This window comes from Carlito syrichta, unplaced genomic scaffold (genome assembly GCF_000164805.1).
Source record: "Carlito syrichta isolate Samal-C Ts95f unplaced genomic scaffold, Tarsius_syrichta-2.0.1 Scaffold287894, whole genome shotgun sequence".
NCBI classification, from domain to species: domain Eukaryota; kingdom Metazoa; phylum Chordata; class Mammalia; order Primates; family Tarsiidae; genus Carlito; species Carlito syrichta.
In genome coordinates, this window is record NW_007231990.1 from 4,496 (window position 1) to 21,940 (window position 17,445).

At 36.5% G+C, this 17,445-nt stretch overlaps 1 protein-coding gene across 1 annotated transcript; it reads right to left on the reverse strand.

Annotated features, from left to right (window-relative positions):
* Positions 1-1,066: 1,066 nt before the first annotated feature.
* On the reverse strand, positions 1,067-8,706 carry LOC103255158 (T-complex protein 11 X-linked protein 1-like; the record flags this gene model as incomplete). The annotated part of the gene is made up of 8 exons (XM_008053123.2): positions 8,575-8,706; positions 6,528-6,630; positions 4,553-4,673; positions 3,619-3,839; positions 2,724-2,860; positions 2,255-2,475; positions 1,975-2,156; positions 1,067-1,230 (listed from the first exon to the last, which is right to left on the reverse strand). Coding segments are annotated over exons 1-8 (1,276 nt in total), but the record flags the coding sequence as incomplete, so codon positions are not given.
* Between the last annotated feature and the right edge of the window lie 8,739 nt (positions 8,707-17,445).

Below are 17,445 nucleotides of genomic sequence, written 5' to 3' on the forward strand. Positions count from 1 at the left end.
CCACACAATCCTGGAATCCCCCTACTTGGAATATGCCCAGTGGAACTCAAATCACTTTATGAAAAGGATACCTGCACACACATGTTTATTGCAGCATTATTCACAATAGCAAAAACATGGAACCAACTATTCTGCCCATCAAAAGAGGACTGGATAAAATCAATGTGGTACATATACACAATGGAATATTATGCAGCCACAAAGAAGAACAAAATTATGAACTTCACAGCAACTCGTATAGATTAGGGGCTATAATACTGAGTGATCTATCACAGAAACAAAGAACCAATTATCATATGCTCTGACTCATAAGCAGACCATGAATAACTATTATAATACTATAAAAAGGGATTGACCATAGTGGGAAACTATCAGGGGAGGAGGAGGACACACCTCATTGACAAGGGTACCTGCATAATGAACATTTGCATACCTATCCCTGGATTCTGCCCCACATAATTAAATTTTTTTTTTAAATTTTAAAAAATACCTGCACCATTATTCATAATAGCAAAAAACATGGAACCAACCATGCCTCCCATTGAAAGTGGATTGGATAAAGAAAATGTTGTACATAAACACAATGGAATATAACACAGCCATGAAGAAAAACGCAATTATGGACTTTGTAGCAACTTGGATATATTTATAGTCTATAATACTCAGTGATTTATCACAGAAACAGAGATCTGAGTATACTCACTCATAAGCACACCCTGAACATTTTTCATAATACTATAAGAAAAGGATTGGCAGTAGTCGGATATTGCTAGGCAAGAGGGTGGGGCACATAACATCAGTAGGGGTACCTAAACTTTACCTGTACAATGACACTTATGTACCCTGGATTGTATCCCACATCTTTAAAATAAAATACAAATAAATAAAAATTTTTAAAAATATCTATTTCAACTCTGCACATTATAGACCTAGAAACTAAAACTAAATGACTTTCCAAGTGATCAGGATTTTCATTTTTAAATGGTTAGGGAACTCACTTTCATGGTAGAGTCTATCTCCCTACATTCTTGCCACTCTTCTGCACCTCTACCATGGGAACTCTTACCAATGATGCTACGAATGCAGTTCTCCTTTTTGGCGATGTTCTGGAGTTGTCCCATAAGAGATGCTGTGTTTTCGCTGCTCAGAGCAGTGAGACCCATGTCCTTGAGGCCTTGATCAACTTCCTCAGACACCTGTTCACTCACACTCATCATAGCCTCTTCAGGCCTAGATAATAAAGGATAGAAACAGAGTGTTTCTGCCACAGAGGCAAAGCCCAGAGAGCCTCTTACCAGAAGCCAGGCCCATTCAGGGGAGAACTCCAACTCCCTACCTACCACCAGTGGAAAGCAGGAACCACTGGGTAGGTAAAATACATTCGTATTTGTCCTTAAGGTACCAGTTAATCCAAACATACAATGCCATATGCCACAAGACAAATTCTGCAAGGGTGTGGTTCCATACTTGAATTCACTCAGCATTTTTCAGTCCCATAAACTTTACTTAAATATTGTTGAAAGATTTTCCTGGATATTTTTTCATGTTTTTTCTCCTACTTCACCAATTAAATTGCAAATAGATTAAGAGACCTGGACTTCGATTTACACTTTTACTTTGGTATGGTATGCTTGCATGCAATGAATGATCAGTATTACTGACCAACTTATCAACTTCTAGATATACATAACAGAAATCCACTGTCCCTCAATCAAGTATATAATGACTCATTTTTCATAAACACAATAATGAACATTTGTAGCAAACTAGCCTCCACACTCCCCTCTTTAAAAGAAAAAAAATTCATTTTCTATATCCTAAACCTCAATACTTAAGGACACTAACAAGCTTTGGAGATAGTTCCCAAGGGACTTTGCATGGTTTGTGATGAAGAATATGCAGTAATATATTACCTGCCTGTGTCTTAAATACCACATAATCGTTTTCATTCTACGACAGATCTATGAATCTTACCTGGACTTAAATTCTTCGGTCAGGGTCTTGATTATGTATTTCAGTTTATCCACAAATTCAGGTGAACTGAATAAAACTTTACCAGAAAAACTTCTGGCTACTAGCAAGACTGAGGCCAGGACAGTTAACTGGTGCAACTGGGACCCCATTTCCTGGAGCCGGATTCTGTCCATCAGCAAAGTCTGGTGAGTCAGGGAAGAACAGGCTGTTAAGAGAGGACAGTTCTCATGGAGGCAATGAAAACAGTACAACAAGGCATTATCCCAACACATATTCCTACCTCAGGAAATTCTTCATTTTTATGATCCCAGAGAAGGAGGTTCAGGTAGCCCTGATATAGCACCATTGAGAGACTGGGAGGCTCTGAGTTGTCAGCTGACCAATTTGAAGATGAACAAGCCATGCTGGAGGATGAGCTGGGTAGATCAGGAGAACTTAGACATGGTGTAGTGAGGTCTGTGACTGCTTTGGTTAGCCATTTTGTGGTATAATCAAGGAGATCTATGATAGAGAAGGGGATATATATATCTTCAAACTCTAAGGTTTAAAGACTAAGGCTTTGAGATACATTCCAGGTCAATAAAGAAGTGATTCTGTAGGTCTTTATATCTTAGAGAAATGCTCCTTCTTTTGACCCCTTGCCCAAGGAAGAAACTCTCTATTGAAAAAATAAAAATATATTCTGTTTCTATAAGAAGGAAGACCCAAGGTCAAATCTACCTTCTTTTGCCCTTAAATTGTAAACATACTGGGCTGTTTGTCAAGGAGTTCCTGGAATTTAGCTCGTTCATACTGGACGGAATGTTCCTGCAGGTAGGGTCGAAGGTTCTGGATGGTATAGTTCACCATGTCCATTTTCATTAGGCCTAGAACATGGAAGATGCCCCTGACACAGGAAGAAAGAGAATATTTACACTATGAAGGAAATTCAGTGTATAAGGGTAGAATCTAAGCAAAAAGTCATAAAATTACAGCATTTTAGAGTTGGAAAAAGCCTTAATAACAACAGTCTTACTTCAACTTACAAATAAAAATACTATAGCCAGTGACCCAAGGTCACAGAGTGATTTGATGGCAAAGCTAATAATACTTACATATCCTGACCTTTTAACTACCATTTTAGAGCTCTTTCCACCGCAGTCATTCTGTCACCTCGAAAAAGGGTAGTCCATGGAAGGAAAATCACCAAAGGGCTAACAACTATATGTGGGTAGTTGGAATGTAGGTGGACCAATTTCTAACTCCTTGAGAAAATCACTTTACTTTTTGGGTCTTAGTTCTTTTAGCTGTGAAACAGGGGTAATACTCATTTTTGTTCCTTCACAGGGTTTGAATTGGGACAAACAAGAAAACATCTGGGAAAGGGTTATTTAAAATCTGTAGAAAAAAGAATTACTGTACTTCAATATCTTAACAGTATCATGCCATAAAGGGGGCCCAAATGATCTAAAGATCATCAAAGAAACCCTGAGAGACTGTCCTTAGAAACGAAAAGTTAATAGTCCACAAAGGAGAAAAGAGGTGTTAGTCAGGTCGTCAATACAGAAGAGCTAGACAAAACAGGGTTATATCTCAATATCTGGCTCAGAGTTTTCTGGCAAACTATCTAAGGCAGATTTGGGGACAGTATGTTTAGATTCTCACCTCAGTAATTGCACTGGATCTGTTATGGTCTCTAGTTCTTGCACGGCTTCATCTCGAACTGGTGCACACAGTAGGGCCATCAAATTGAGAATGTAGTTAGAAAGCTGAGGGACATCCAGGGTCTCATGTTCTGCTTCCTGCTTGAGGAGATCTATGTCCAAAGCTTCTTCAATCTCATTTCTTAGGTGTTTCTGGCGTGGTAACAGCAGTGATAGCAAGATCTGCCCCCAAAAGGAATTTAAAAAGTCAAATTCTGTTTAGAATCCTAAACTTTCTCCAATGAACCCTTAGGCCAAGATATCCTAGACTAAATCTTTTGGGAGTTAGGAAAACGTGTCTCTAAGTTTCTTAAAGAGTATTATTTCTTTCCATTTGGAGGACAATTAAAATTCAAAGCTTCATTGGGATCGGTTATAGTAGTAGTAATATTTTCTAGGTAGAATAAGATAAAAATATGAATAAAAACAAGTGCGATTTTTAAAAATGCAGAATATAAGAGGTATAAAATACACACCACCACAAGGTGATTAACCATTCTTAATAATGGATAAGGAAATTTTTGATTGCTTTACTCCAAAGGGCAAGGAAAAAATAAGCAAAGGAATCTTTAAGGGTCACTTTAAATAGCATTTTGACTCAATAGTATGTTTCTTAAGGCCAAGGGTTCTCTTATTCATCTCTGTGCTTTGGAAACACATAAGTAATAGAGTTCAATAAAAATTTGTTTAATTGAATTATATATTGTGTTGTTATAGTTATATCCCAACTGTCAAGCTTCATCTTATACAGATAAAATGGAAGTGGCTCCATACTATCTCTTTAAGTAGTAGGCCATGTTCAAAAAGTATGCTGCTTAGGATATTAGTAGCCATTGACAATTCAAGTATCTGAGCCCAGAAACTTTCCATCCACATATAGAAGGTTGGTTACTCACCTCTTTAACTTCTTTTAGAAGTTCAAGAGCACAGGTGAAATCAGGAGGAGTACTTGAGAACTGTTCTTTCAGATGGTCCCAAAAAGCATTGTACATTGTCTCCATGAACTTGCCTTCCACACTATAAGAAAGTTAAATTTTAAAATTGCTCTTTACCTAGAGACTTAATATAGGATCATAACCTCCCAAACAGCATTTAAACTCATAAAATACCATTAAACTGCAGGCCAGGAGAAGCTATGTTAAGACTTGAGAAGAGTTTAATAAACTGAAGTAATCTCATCTGGGAAAACACCGGCCAAAACTTCTCAGAAGGACAACTTATAGATCTGGTGAAGCTCTCTTCCTGCTGTAGGAAGGACCATAAACTAAAGGGTTGAGACTCTAAGTTCTAACCCTGGGTCTGCATCAAGCAAAAAAGGTCAAAACTCTTTCCCCAACACAACTATCTGACTTGTGAGAGATCACCAACTATTATCTAGTATATACTGGAGTCCTTCTTAATTCCTTTCCCCTCATCTCTTTTATCCACTATGTCACCAAATTCCAGAGACTCGGCTTCCTAAATATCTCTGGAATTCATCTCCACTCACCATCACCTCCTACCTAGACAACTGTAATGGTATATTAAATGGTCACCCTGACCCCACATAATCTTATCCCAGCAATACCACATATTTCTGATAAAATTAAAGACATTCCTAAGATAAATCTGACCATGATGGCATGCTCACTTAGTCTTTCAGAAGCTCCTTATCTGTTAAAAACAAATATGAGCTTTGAATGTAAGTGAAATGTAAACTTTAAATAATATTATTCCTCCTGCTTCATTTATCCACTCCTCACTACCACGGACACCCTTAGCTACGTTAACAGACTTTCACTCTCCTAGTTTCACTTTTTTCTGCAACTCTACTAACAGAAAATAAATCTCACTCGAACCTCAGAGACTATGAAGGCAATGAAGAAAATGTCAGGAAACCTGTGTTTTGGTAAACACTTTCTTCAGGGAAGCTGACCTTGGCAACAGGCAAGGGCAAATCTAAGGAGTATGAGGATTAAGAGAACCACTGACAGCAAAGTTCTTTAGTAACAGAACGCTGAAAGTGATGAAATAATAGAAGCATTTATGGTGGAAAATTAGAAATGCTATAAACATAGATTCTAACCAAAAATTAACTCGTTTAACTATTAATAAACCGTTAGAGGTGTTCAATTCATACTTGCTGAATGAGTCTTAATTATGTATTGCAATATAAACATAATTAAGAGGGATCCAAAGAAAGCCTAATTTTAGAGGGAAATTATTTGTCAATGAAATTCTGATCCTAATTCACAGAATCTTTATTAAGATAATCATGAAACAAAAATGTTCCCTGAAGTCTCTTATCCCATGAAGAGTTGGCAATACCACTATTAGAAAAGTAATCTGCTCATGTGTACCTGTTTAATCTGTAGATAGTTAAAAGAGTAACTGCTAGGAACACTTTCCTCCAAGTCTGTCTAAAGAGATCTGAAATTAACTCTGTTTTATTATTAACTGAAACCTCAAAAGGGACATTTTGACAATACAGGCTGAATAAAACTTTTCTGAGATGCTTGGGACTAAAAATGTTCTGAACTAAGATTTTTTTTGGATTTTGGAATATTTGCAGTTATACTCCAATGAACGTTCCCTTTAGCATCATGTTACTGTAGAAAAAGTTTTAGATTTTGGAGCATGGCAAATTTCAGATTTTCGGATTTGAGATGTTCTGCCTGTAATTGCATTAGTGATTTTCCTGTTTAAGTATAATTTGCTGCTTTGTTCCTTTTAAACTAATAAATTATTACTCTTGTTTTAGTTGTTGGTACCATTTAAGACATATTCAAACATTAAATGTATTAGTACGATGCTTCAAAACTGACCAAATGCCATTTGTGCTATGCATTTATGCCAGAAAGAGTAAAATGGAAAAAACTGAAGAGTCTGTACCTGTTTGTAGATAAAACACTCTCTTCCATATAGAAATCTTGGTTTACCATGATTTCATGTGCAATGCTCAGCTTGGAAATTTTGTTAACTGTCTCTATCAGCTCTGTGACAGAAAGGAGTTCAGGTCTGCTCTCTGGAAAACAGCATAGCAGTCAGTAACAAGGAACCCACAAGTAGAACTTCTAGTTTATTCAGAGATTCCCTCAGTCAAGTAAGGCTTCAGAGTTTAGCTTCATCAAATTGATCTTACACAGACTCAATCATTTTAGTGTATGAAGTTTTCTGAACTCTTTGCCCTCTAACACCACTGAAAATCTCAGAGAAGTCAGGCATGAGAAGATAGTTTTTGAAAAACAGGAAGTGAAACTGATTCCAAAACTTTCCACTTGAAATGTCAAAACAATAAGTAAAACACAGCAAACAAACAATAAATAAGTTGTAGTTTATAAAATTATCATTTATTTATTTACCCACTATCCTCTTACTACTTCAGAGGCCACACACAAGATGAGAGCTAATGTCTTGTTATAGATAACATCACAGGTTTTCCTAGATTTCTCTAAAGATAAACTGTGCTTATAAAACAGGGGATTCAACAGATCAACTACATTTCAAAAAAATTTAGTGATTGTCAATTATTTGACAATTTTTGTTTTTTTATGTATGGAGATGATGGCAAACAAAAAAAGTCCATCATCATCAAAACAATCATTTCATGAAAAGAAAGTATACATTAATACCTCAAAAAGTATACAGAAAATATATTCAGTATTAAGAGTAGTCTTTTAAACTGAATTAATTTAACTTTATTTTTAAAACTTATGACAACATATTTATTGTTTTATATCATTCAATATTGATAAGAACTATGTCACAGAGCAGCATTGCAATTTGGGAACCATGCTCCAAATTCTTTACTAGACCACTTACAACATTGACACATAGTAAGCATATACAGTAGGTAAAATTATTACTTGGTATATAATATAAAACATACAATAACTCACTTTCAATGTAGTTTCATAATTTGTTCCAAGGCTTATTTGTCCACAAGACAGAGTAAAACTCACACTTAAGAATCTCAAAATTCACTCCAAGAAGATGGTCTACTTATATGCATTTATTTTTTATTACAAATATTTCCAAAAAGTCCCATTAACTGACATTTTTCTACCCTAAGTAAAAAGCTACATAGGTAAAAACATACCACTTAATTCATTAAGATATTTATTTGAGAGGTACTATGAACTAAGAATTGTGTCATTCTGTTTACCAGCAGTGACCTCAAGTGGCCACCAGGGAAGCATATGTGAGTCAACTTAATAACTTGGTGGACTCCAACCACTCCTCCCATCCGATTTCAGTCTTCAAGAGTTTAGGTCAAGTGTCTAGATTTGGACAGGTCTGCAGATTAATGTGTGGTTAAATTAACCAGAGATTATTATAAGAAAACTGCAATTTGAGCTCCTAATGAGGTTGGTCTTATCAAACCGGAGCTTTAAATATTTAACATAAGATGTGAAAATGACCCAACATCCCAATGTTTACATTAAAATGCTGTCCACAGGTCTAAAGAATTTTACCCCAGAGCAGCGTTAATTTTTATGTCAACAAGACACCCCTGGAAAAGGACAGAACACAATTCTAGCATCAGATAATTTGGATTTTTCTGAACTGTCCTAGACCTACCATTTACTCTCTACAAAATCAAAATTGAAAAATCCTGTCTATTTCAGTGATTGAACTGACACAGCCACTCTCAAGTCTTGTCAAACACAAGTAATTATGCTTTGTTGGCCTCTTTCTCTAAAGCCAAAATCTTTTAATTTTGTCCACCAATAAAGGGGCCTAAATCCTGTATGTGAAAATTAGAGGGGAGAAAAGACAAGGGAAATAATAATCCAAAAGAGGACTAACAAAAGGATAAGGAAGGAAAATGCAAAGTTGCAAGACCCTTTTAAGTCCTTAAAGGTCCTTAAGCCTCAGGCTGCCTATTCCTTAAACCTAACTGCTATCCAAGGAAGTGATCGTGCCATTCTAGACATACCAGGAGAGTGGTTATCTAAACAGAAGCTCTTGCTTTCCTGGCTCTGCTCTGGTGTTTTAGGGCTACAGACCTCGCTCTCTGCTTCACTGGGATCATTCTGAAGCACAGTTTCCTCAACCTTCGGCATCTTGATGTTATCTGGAATTGTAGAGAAAAGAAGAGGCAAGCTGTGTAAGATCTGGCTCATGCTCAGGGACAAGGGGAAAGAGAGTTGTTCAAATGCCATTGTGCGTCCTGGTGAATGAACTTGCTGCCCTTAGTTAAGGGGACAAGGACTCCGGCTTCAAGGATTTCTTAAATAAACAACTAGGGTCTTCAAACAGGCCTTGGGGCAAGGGGAACTTGGTACTAATGGGACTGTGTTAGGAAAGCAGAAGAGGAAAATAAGACCCAGAGATAAGGAATGACTTGCCAGAAGAAGAGCACACAATATATTACTTACAAGCTAGGAAGGACTCTTGCTCCACTCTGGCTACCCTTAATTGGTCCCAGAACACCCCCTTCATATTTAACTTCTGCTCCAGAGCTGCCTGAAGAGGGCTGGAGGCCTGAACTCAGGCAGCAGGATATTTCCCACCCCCCCACAGCACTTGGGACTCTGACCCATCACCTTTTTCCAGTTCTTGACCCGGAGTCTGCGGCTCAGTCGGCTAGTGCGGCCCCTCTGCCAACCCAACCTGGTCCTGGGACGTACCACTGAGGCCACAGCGAGAGGAGAGATCACCAGGGCTGGGTCAGACGGAACCATGGAGATGATGAGGTCTACCTGAAGTGCACCCCTACCTGTGATACTAGGTAGGAGAGTCCAGTCATGAAGACAAAGGGTGCCCCACCCACCCTGTTTCCTGAGTAGCAGGCCGACTCATGCCCAGGGTGCCTTGGAAACCAGAAAGCCGGAAAGGCAAGCGAGGTCGCATCACTAAGTGATACAGGCTGGAGGCAGAGATTCTGTGAGAAAGCTTCAGATTCATACTTTCCCTTGTAGTCCCGAAACCCTTGGAAATAATCTTCTCAAGCCCTGTTCCTCCCCTTTTCATCCCCACTCCCTCGGAGAAGATAAAATTTAGATAACTATTTAGGAAGGAAAGAAAGCATTATTTTTTTTGTTTGTTTCACTTCATCCTGTTCAGACAGCTTTAGAAATTAAAAACTAACAGGGTTACAAAATTCCAGAATTCTTTTTGGTGTTTTTATTTGTTTGTTTGTTTCGTATAAGTGAATCAATCATCCACACAAGTTGAAGGAGAGACAGATGACTTGTTAAACTCTCATTTTACAAACATGAACATCAAGAATCATTAATTTTAAAGAGCTGATCGTAGAAGCTCTGAGGTGAAGGACAAGACCATCAGATCCTAGGTTTTGGTTTGGGTTCTTCCAATTCAATTTCTGACATGTTCAACAATCCAGTTATGAGCTTTGGAGTTCATCTCTAATCTGAGGATACTGAAACAAATGACTCTCGGGGCCCTCTTGTTGCTCACTCTTGACTTCTAGTCACCCCACTGGCCAGTTACCATGGTGATGTGAAAACCCCTGGATTGGCCTGTTACCAGTTTAAATATGTATATTTTTCGTTTGTTTGTTTTAAAAAGATGTTTCCACACTACACTATTCAATCCCTCTCTTTTACATTGACTTAATTTCTTAACATATTAACTTATTGTTTTATAAAACAAAAATATACTTTGACCAAATTCTCATCACAATTCTTGCCTTGTTAGTGCTAATAGGAAAGTGTTGATATCTTGCTCAACATGTGGATTTTGAAGAGTGAAGTTAGGGGGAGGAGGTCCAAAACTTTCCAGTCTAGGGAAAATTCACCCTACCCTCCAGGCACAAGAGGATATGAGGGGGCTTGGCTAGTAAAGTTATCACTTAGCTAAAGAGTGTATCTTACTAATAAAATACTAAATTTGAGTCTTCACTCTCTTCTGGTTTTGCCTCAGAAATGTCAACTGTAAAACAAATTGCTCTCACACCCAGGAGAAATGTCTGAATATCTTTTACTTGTTTTGAATGTCAAATTTTACATTCATAATACATGTTTCACTATACCAAAAGTTGATTTCTCATTTTAAAAAAATCAGAATTCTATTTTGTTTCTAAGAAAAAAGTTTCCAGAATGAGACCAATTTATTTTCTCACAAAAATTGTATTGTTAAAAAGACTTTCTCCAGTGATGCCTAAAATTCTGTTAGTACTTCATTCAAATAAGTTAAACAGTCTAAGTGTCTTTTAATATTGAAATCTCCTAGGAGAAGTAATAAGGAAAAATATGTGTGAGAACAATAAACAAGTGGAAGTAGAAAATATAGCAAATTATATTTTGTCTGGGGTTGGCCCACATACTGCATTTAAAAATCTGTGTCATCAATAGTTATCAAAAGCCAAGTAGACAGAAGTTAGAAATTGAGAGGAACAGAAAGATAAATGGAAAATATGCCCTGCTTCTCTCCAAATCTGTTAATTATAATTGTTTTTATGTAACTATACACGAACTCTCTTACATTCCAAATTTCTATACTTTGCACACAATATTACCTGCTCAATAAGTAAGACAGATGTTATTTTGTGCCCATTTAATAGGACAACAAACTGGGGATAAAAAAGATTAGGTAAATTGCTAAAGATCACACAGCAAGCAAGGGAGACAAGTCTTGAACACAGTTATTCTGAAGCTTGATCTTTTTTTTCTTTTTGTGATACTATCTTGCCTCTATGACTAAGAAGCTGTGTATTAAAATTTAGAAAAACCTAATTTGCAATGGTTGGTAAAGTACCAGAAGTGTGATATATACCAGAAGTGCAAGAGATGGTCAGTAAAAGGGCAAGATATCTTCCAGATGCTTGAAATCAAGTATTGACCCAGCCTTTAACTGAAACCCTAAACAAGATTATCAGGATTACTTGGATTTTGAAGATGATTGAGTCTCTGTCTCAAACTGGCTCTGTACTCAACCTTAAGATCCAAATTAAAATCACAATGAGAGACTACTTCATAAACACTAGGATGACTAGAATCAGAAAGGCAGATAACAAGTGTTGACAAGGATATGAAGAAATTGGAACACTTATATACTGGTAGTGGAAATGTAAAAATCATCCAGTCACTTTGGAAATCAGCCTGGAAGTTCTTCAAATGATTAAACATAGAGTTATCATATGTCTTGGTCAGTTCAAGCTGCTATAACAAAGTACTATAGGCTAGGTGACTCATAAACAACAGAAATGTATTTCTCACAGTTTTGGAGGCTAGAAGTCTGAGATCAGGGTGTCAGTATGGTTGGGTTCTGGTGAGGGATGTCTTCAGGGTTGCAGATTGCTGACTTCTCATTGTATATTCACATGACAGAAGAGGCTAGCTCTTTGGCCTCTTCTTTTAAGGGTACTAATCTCACTAATGAAGGCCCCAACCTTATGATCTAAATACCTCCCAAAGTTTCTACCTCACATTGGGGATTAGAGTTCAACATAAAAATTTGGAAGGCACATAGGCGGTCAATCTATAACACGATATGAGCCAGAAATTTTATTCCTAGGTATATAATCAATAAAAATAAAAATATATGTTCACAAAGAAACTTGTATCTGAATGTTTATATCAACATTATCCATAATAGCCTATAGGTGGAAACAATCCAATGTTAATCAACTGAGAAATACATAAACAAAATGTGGTATATCCAGACAATAAAACATATTATAAAAAAAGAAGTAAGTAATGATACATGCTGTAATGTGGGTGAACCTTGAAAGCATTATGCTAGGTGAAAGAGGCTTGTCACAAAAGACTACATACCATATGACTTAGTTCATATAAAAGACCAGAATAAAGATATCTATAGAGTAAGAAAGTAGATTAGCCATTACTTAGGGTTGGAAGGTGGTAAAGGAAAATAGAGGGGTGATAGCTAAAAGAGATGGGGTTTCTTTTTGCGGTGATAAAAATGTCCTAAAATTGACTCTGGTGATAGCTGCACATATCTGTGAATATATTCGAAATCTTTGAATCGTATACTTTATTTATTGGATGGTAAATTTATTTTTATTTTTATTTTAGATTCAAAAGGTACATGTGCAGGTTTGTAACACAGATATACTGCTTGATGGTGGGGTTTGGGCTTCTACTGAGCCCATCACCCAGGTCGTGGACATGGTACCCAGTAGGTAGTTTTTTAATCCTTACCCCACTCCTCTCTTCCCCCTTTAGGAGTGCCCAGTTTCTGTTGTTCCTATCCTTGTACCCACGTGTATTCAGTGTTTAGCTCCTACTTATTAGGAAGGATGTGGTATTCAGTTCTCTGTGATAATTAAGAAGATGGTCTCTAGCTCTATCCATGTTGCTGCAAAAGACATGATTTTGTTGTTTTTTTATGTGTAGTGTTCCATGATGTATATGTACCATATTTTCCTTATCCAGTCCATCATTTATGGGCACCTAGGTTGTTTCCATGTTTTTTCTATTATGGATAGTGCTGCAATAAATATGCTAGTACAGGAGTCTTTTTGGTAGAGTGATTTATGTTCCTATGGGGATATACCTAGTCATGGGACTGCTGGGTTGAACAGTAAATCTATCTGTAGTTCTTTGAGACATTTCCAAACTACTTTCCACAGAGGTTGAACTAACTTAAACACTCACCAACAGTGTAGGAGGGTCTCCTTTTCTCTGCAACTTCACCAAGATGCTGTTTACTTTTTAATGAAAGTCATTTTGACTGGTATGAGATGGCATCTCACTGTGGTTTTGATTTGTATCTCTCTGATGATTAGTGATGTTGAACATTTTTTCACGTTTGTTGGCCATTTCTATGTCTTCCTTTGAGAAGTGTCTTTTCATGTTCAATTTTAATGGAGTTATTAGTTATTTTCCTGTTCATTCATTTGAATTCTTTGTAGATTCTGAATATTAGTCCTTTTCAGATACATAGTTTGCAAATATTTTTTTCATTTTATAGGTTGTCTGTTAACTCAGTTGATGGTTTATTTTGCTTTGTAGAAGCTCTTACTTTGATTAAGTCCTGCTTGTTAATTTTAGTTTTTGCTGCTTTTGTTTTTGAGGTTTTGGTCATGAATTTATTACCTAAGTTGATGTCCAGAAGAGTGTTTCCTAGGCTTTCTTCTGGGATTTTTATAGTTTAAAGTCATACCTTTATGTTGTTAATCCATCTTGAGTTACTTTTTTTATATGGTGAGAAGGTGTCCAGCTTAATTCTTATGCTTATGGTTAGTCAGTTTTCCCAGAATTATTTGTTAAATAGGGCATCCTTTCCCCAGTGTTTGTTTTCATTGGCTTTGCCAAAGATGAGATGGTTACAAGACAGTGGTTCTGTTTCTTGGTTCTCAATTCTGTTCCATTGGTCTATGTGTTTATTTTTGTACCAGTACCTTGCTGTTTTGGTTACTGTAGCCTTGTAGCAAAGTTTGAAGTCTAGCAATGTGATGACTCTGGCTTTGTTTTTTTTCGTTGAATTGCTTTGGCTATTCAGGCTCTTTTTTGCTTCCATAAGAATTCAATTTTTTATTCTATTTCTGTGAAAAATGATGCTGGTAATTTGATGGGTACTGCATTGAATCTGTAGATTGCTTTAGGCAGTATGGACATTTTAATAATATTGGTTCTTCAAACCCATGAGCATGGCATGATTTTCCATTTTTTTGTGTCATCTTTGATTTTTTTTTTTTGGCAGTACTTTGCAGTTTCCATCACAGAGATCTTTTGCCTCTTTGGTTATATGTATTCCACGGGTTTGCGTGTGTGTGTGTGTGTGTGTGTGTGTGTGTGTGTGTGTGTGTCTATTGCAAATGGGGTTGTGTTCTTGATTTATTTCTCAACTTGAATGTTGTTGGTGTACAGAAATGGAATTGATTTTTGAGTGTTGTATACTTTAAATGGGTAAAACGTACGGTGTGAGAATATATCTCAATAAATCTTTTTTTAAAAAGTAGAATTTAAAAACAAAGTTAAGAAGAGTATAAATAGAATAAATTAGTAATGATAAAATGGCAAAACCATCCTCATAACATCAAATCTATCCCTATTCCTGCTTTATTTTGTCATCTCCACTTACTTATTTAAATACTGTTTGCCAATACCAACAAGCTTTTATGATCACATGGATTTGCTTTGTTTTATTTTGTTTACTGCTGTATCCCCAACAACTATTACAGTCTCTCACCTTATAGTCAACAAATGTCTTGATTTCATTTTGAATATGAGTTTTTTCAAAAAGGGAAAAATGAAAATAGGAAGCTGGAGGTTTAAATGGAATAAGAATGCTAAAAAAATTTAATCATGCCATGTTTCTACATGCCACAATCTCTCCAATGGCTTCCAAATCTACCAGGGTCCTGATAGGAAACAGCTAACATGAGCAAATGAGTATAATTTAAAGAAGATTTAATAAAAACACTCTTTACAAAGGATTCTTCAGAGAAATGTAACCAGTATATATTTCTTTTCAAATAATATATACTTTTTTAAAATTATTTTATTTTTAAAAAGTGGGGTACAAATGAGATACAGGTACATATGTGGTCATCATGCAGGTAAAGTGTGGATACCCTTATTGATGTTATGCGCCCCCCCTCCTTGGATGTGTTCCACTACTGCCAATCCATTTCTTACAGTATTATGATAAATGTTTAAGGTCCACTTATGAGTGAGTACACGTGGTACTCAGATCTTTGTTTCTGTGATAAATCACTGAGTATTATAGACTCTAATTCCATCCAGGTTGCTGCAAAGTTCATAATTTTGTTTTTTCTTTATGGCTGCATAATATTCCATCATGTGTATATACCACATTTTATTTATCCAGTTCACTTTCGATGGGCATAACAGTTGGCTCCATGTTTTTGCTATTGTGAATAATGCTGCAATAAACATGTATGTGCAGGTATCTTTATTATAGAGTTATTTAAATTCCTCTGGGTATATTCCCAGAAGAGGGATTGCTGGGTCGTATGGAAGGTCAATTTTCAGATTTTTAAGAAATCATCACACTGTTTTCCACAGAGGTTGTACTAGTTTACATTCCCACCAACAATGTAAAAGTGTTCCCTTTTCCCCACATCCTCTCTAGCATCTGTTGTTTTTTTGAGTTATTGATGATGGCCATCCGGACTGGAGTTAAGTGGTATCTCAGTGTGGTTTTAATTTGCATTTCTTTGATGATTAGTAAGGCTGAGCATTTTTTCATGTATCTGTTGGCTGCTCGTATGTCTTCTTTTGAGAAGTGCCTATTCATATCTTTTGTCCACTTTTTTAATAGGAATTTTTTTTCCTTTCAGTACATTTGAGTTCATTGTAAATCCTAGATGTTAGGCCTTTGTCAGATATACAGTTGACAAATATGTTTTCCCATTCCATGAACTGTCTCCTCACTCTCCTGATGATTTCTTTTGCTTTGCAGAAGCTTTTAAATTAGATGAGGTCCCACTTGTCTATCTTTTTTTATGGCATTCGCTTTTGGAAAGTTGATCAGGACTTGGTTACCTTTTCCAATTTCCATAAGGGTATTTCCCACATTTTCTTCTAGGATTCTTACAGTTTGCAATTTTACATTTAGGACTTTGATCCATTTAGAGTTGATTTTTGTTCATGGTGATAGGTAGGGATCTTGTTTCAGTATTCTGCATGTAGTCAGCCAGTTTTCCCAGCACCATTTACTGAATAGGTTCTCCTCTTCCCATTGGTTGTTGGTGGAGGCTTTGTCAAGGATGAGTTGGTTGAGGAATTGAGGTTTTCCTTTCACAATCTCTATCCTGTTCCATTGGTCTATATGACTGTTCTTGTACCAATACCAGGCTGTTATGATTATTGTAACCTTATAGTAGAGTTTGAAGTCTGGAAATGTGATACCTCCTGCTTTTTCCTTTTGCTAAGGATTGTTTTGTCTATTCGTTTATGTTTCCATATGAATTTCTTTATTGTCATTTCCAGGTTTGAGAAGAATGATGTTGGTAATTTAATAGGTATTGCATTAAATCTGTAGATTGCCTTTGGTAGGATGGACATCATAACAATGTTAATTCTTTCAATCCATGAGCACAGGATATTTTTCTATTTGTTTGTGTCTTCTTGGATTTATTTGAGCAGTTTTGTAGTTTTCATTGTAAAGGTCCTTCACTTCTTTGGTTAGGAAGATGCCAAGGTATTTCATTTTTTTGTGGCTATTGTGAATGGGATTGTGCTTTTTGTTTGGGTTTCTGTTTGTTTATTGTTGGAGTACAAGAATGCAATTATCTTTTACATGTTTATTTTATACCCTGAGACTTTGCCGAAGTCCTTTATCAGTGCAAGGAGGTTTTTGACAGATTCTCTTGGGTTTTCAAAATATAGAATCATGTCATCCATGATTTCCTATTTGGATACCTTTGATTTCCTTCTCTTGTCTAATTTTTCTAGCTAGGACTTTCCAATACAGTGTTGAACAGGAGAGATAAAAGTGGGCAGCCTTGCCATGTTCCAGTTTTCAGGGGAAATGCTTCCAATTTCTGCTTGTTCAGCAGTATATTGACTGAGGGTTTATTATAGATGGTGCTTACTATTTTAAGGTATGTTCCATCTGTGCCTAGATGTTCAAGGATTTTTATCAAGAAGGGATGCTGTATTTTATCAAAAGCTTTTTCTGCATTTGATGATATGGTCATATGATTCTTATTTTTCATCTGTTCATGTATTTAATTACATTTATGGTCTTGCACTGCTGGAGACCAGCTCCAGCCGGGTTCAGGGTACCCCAAAGGTGGAGACAGCATCAGCGATTAAGGGGAAGAAGAGAGAAAGAGAGAGAGAGAAAGAAAGAGACTGGACTCCGGTCTAGTGCAGAAGCGATGTGTGTTATTGGGAATTACAACGGGTCT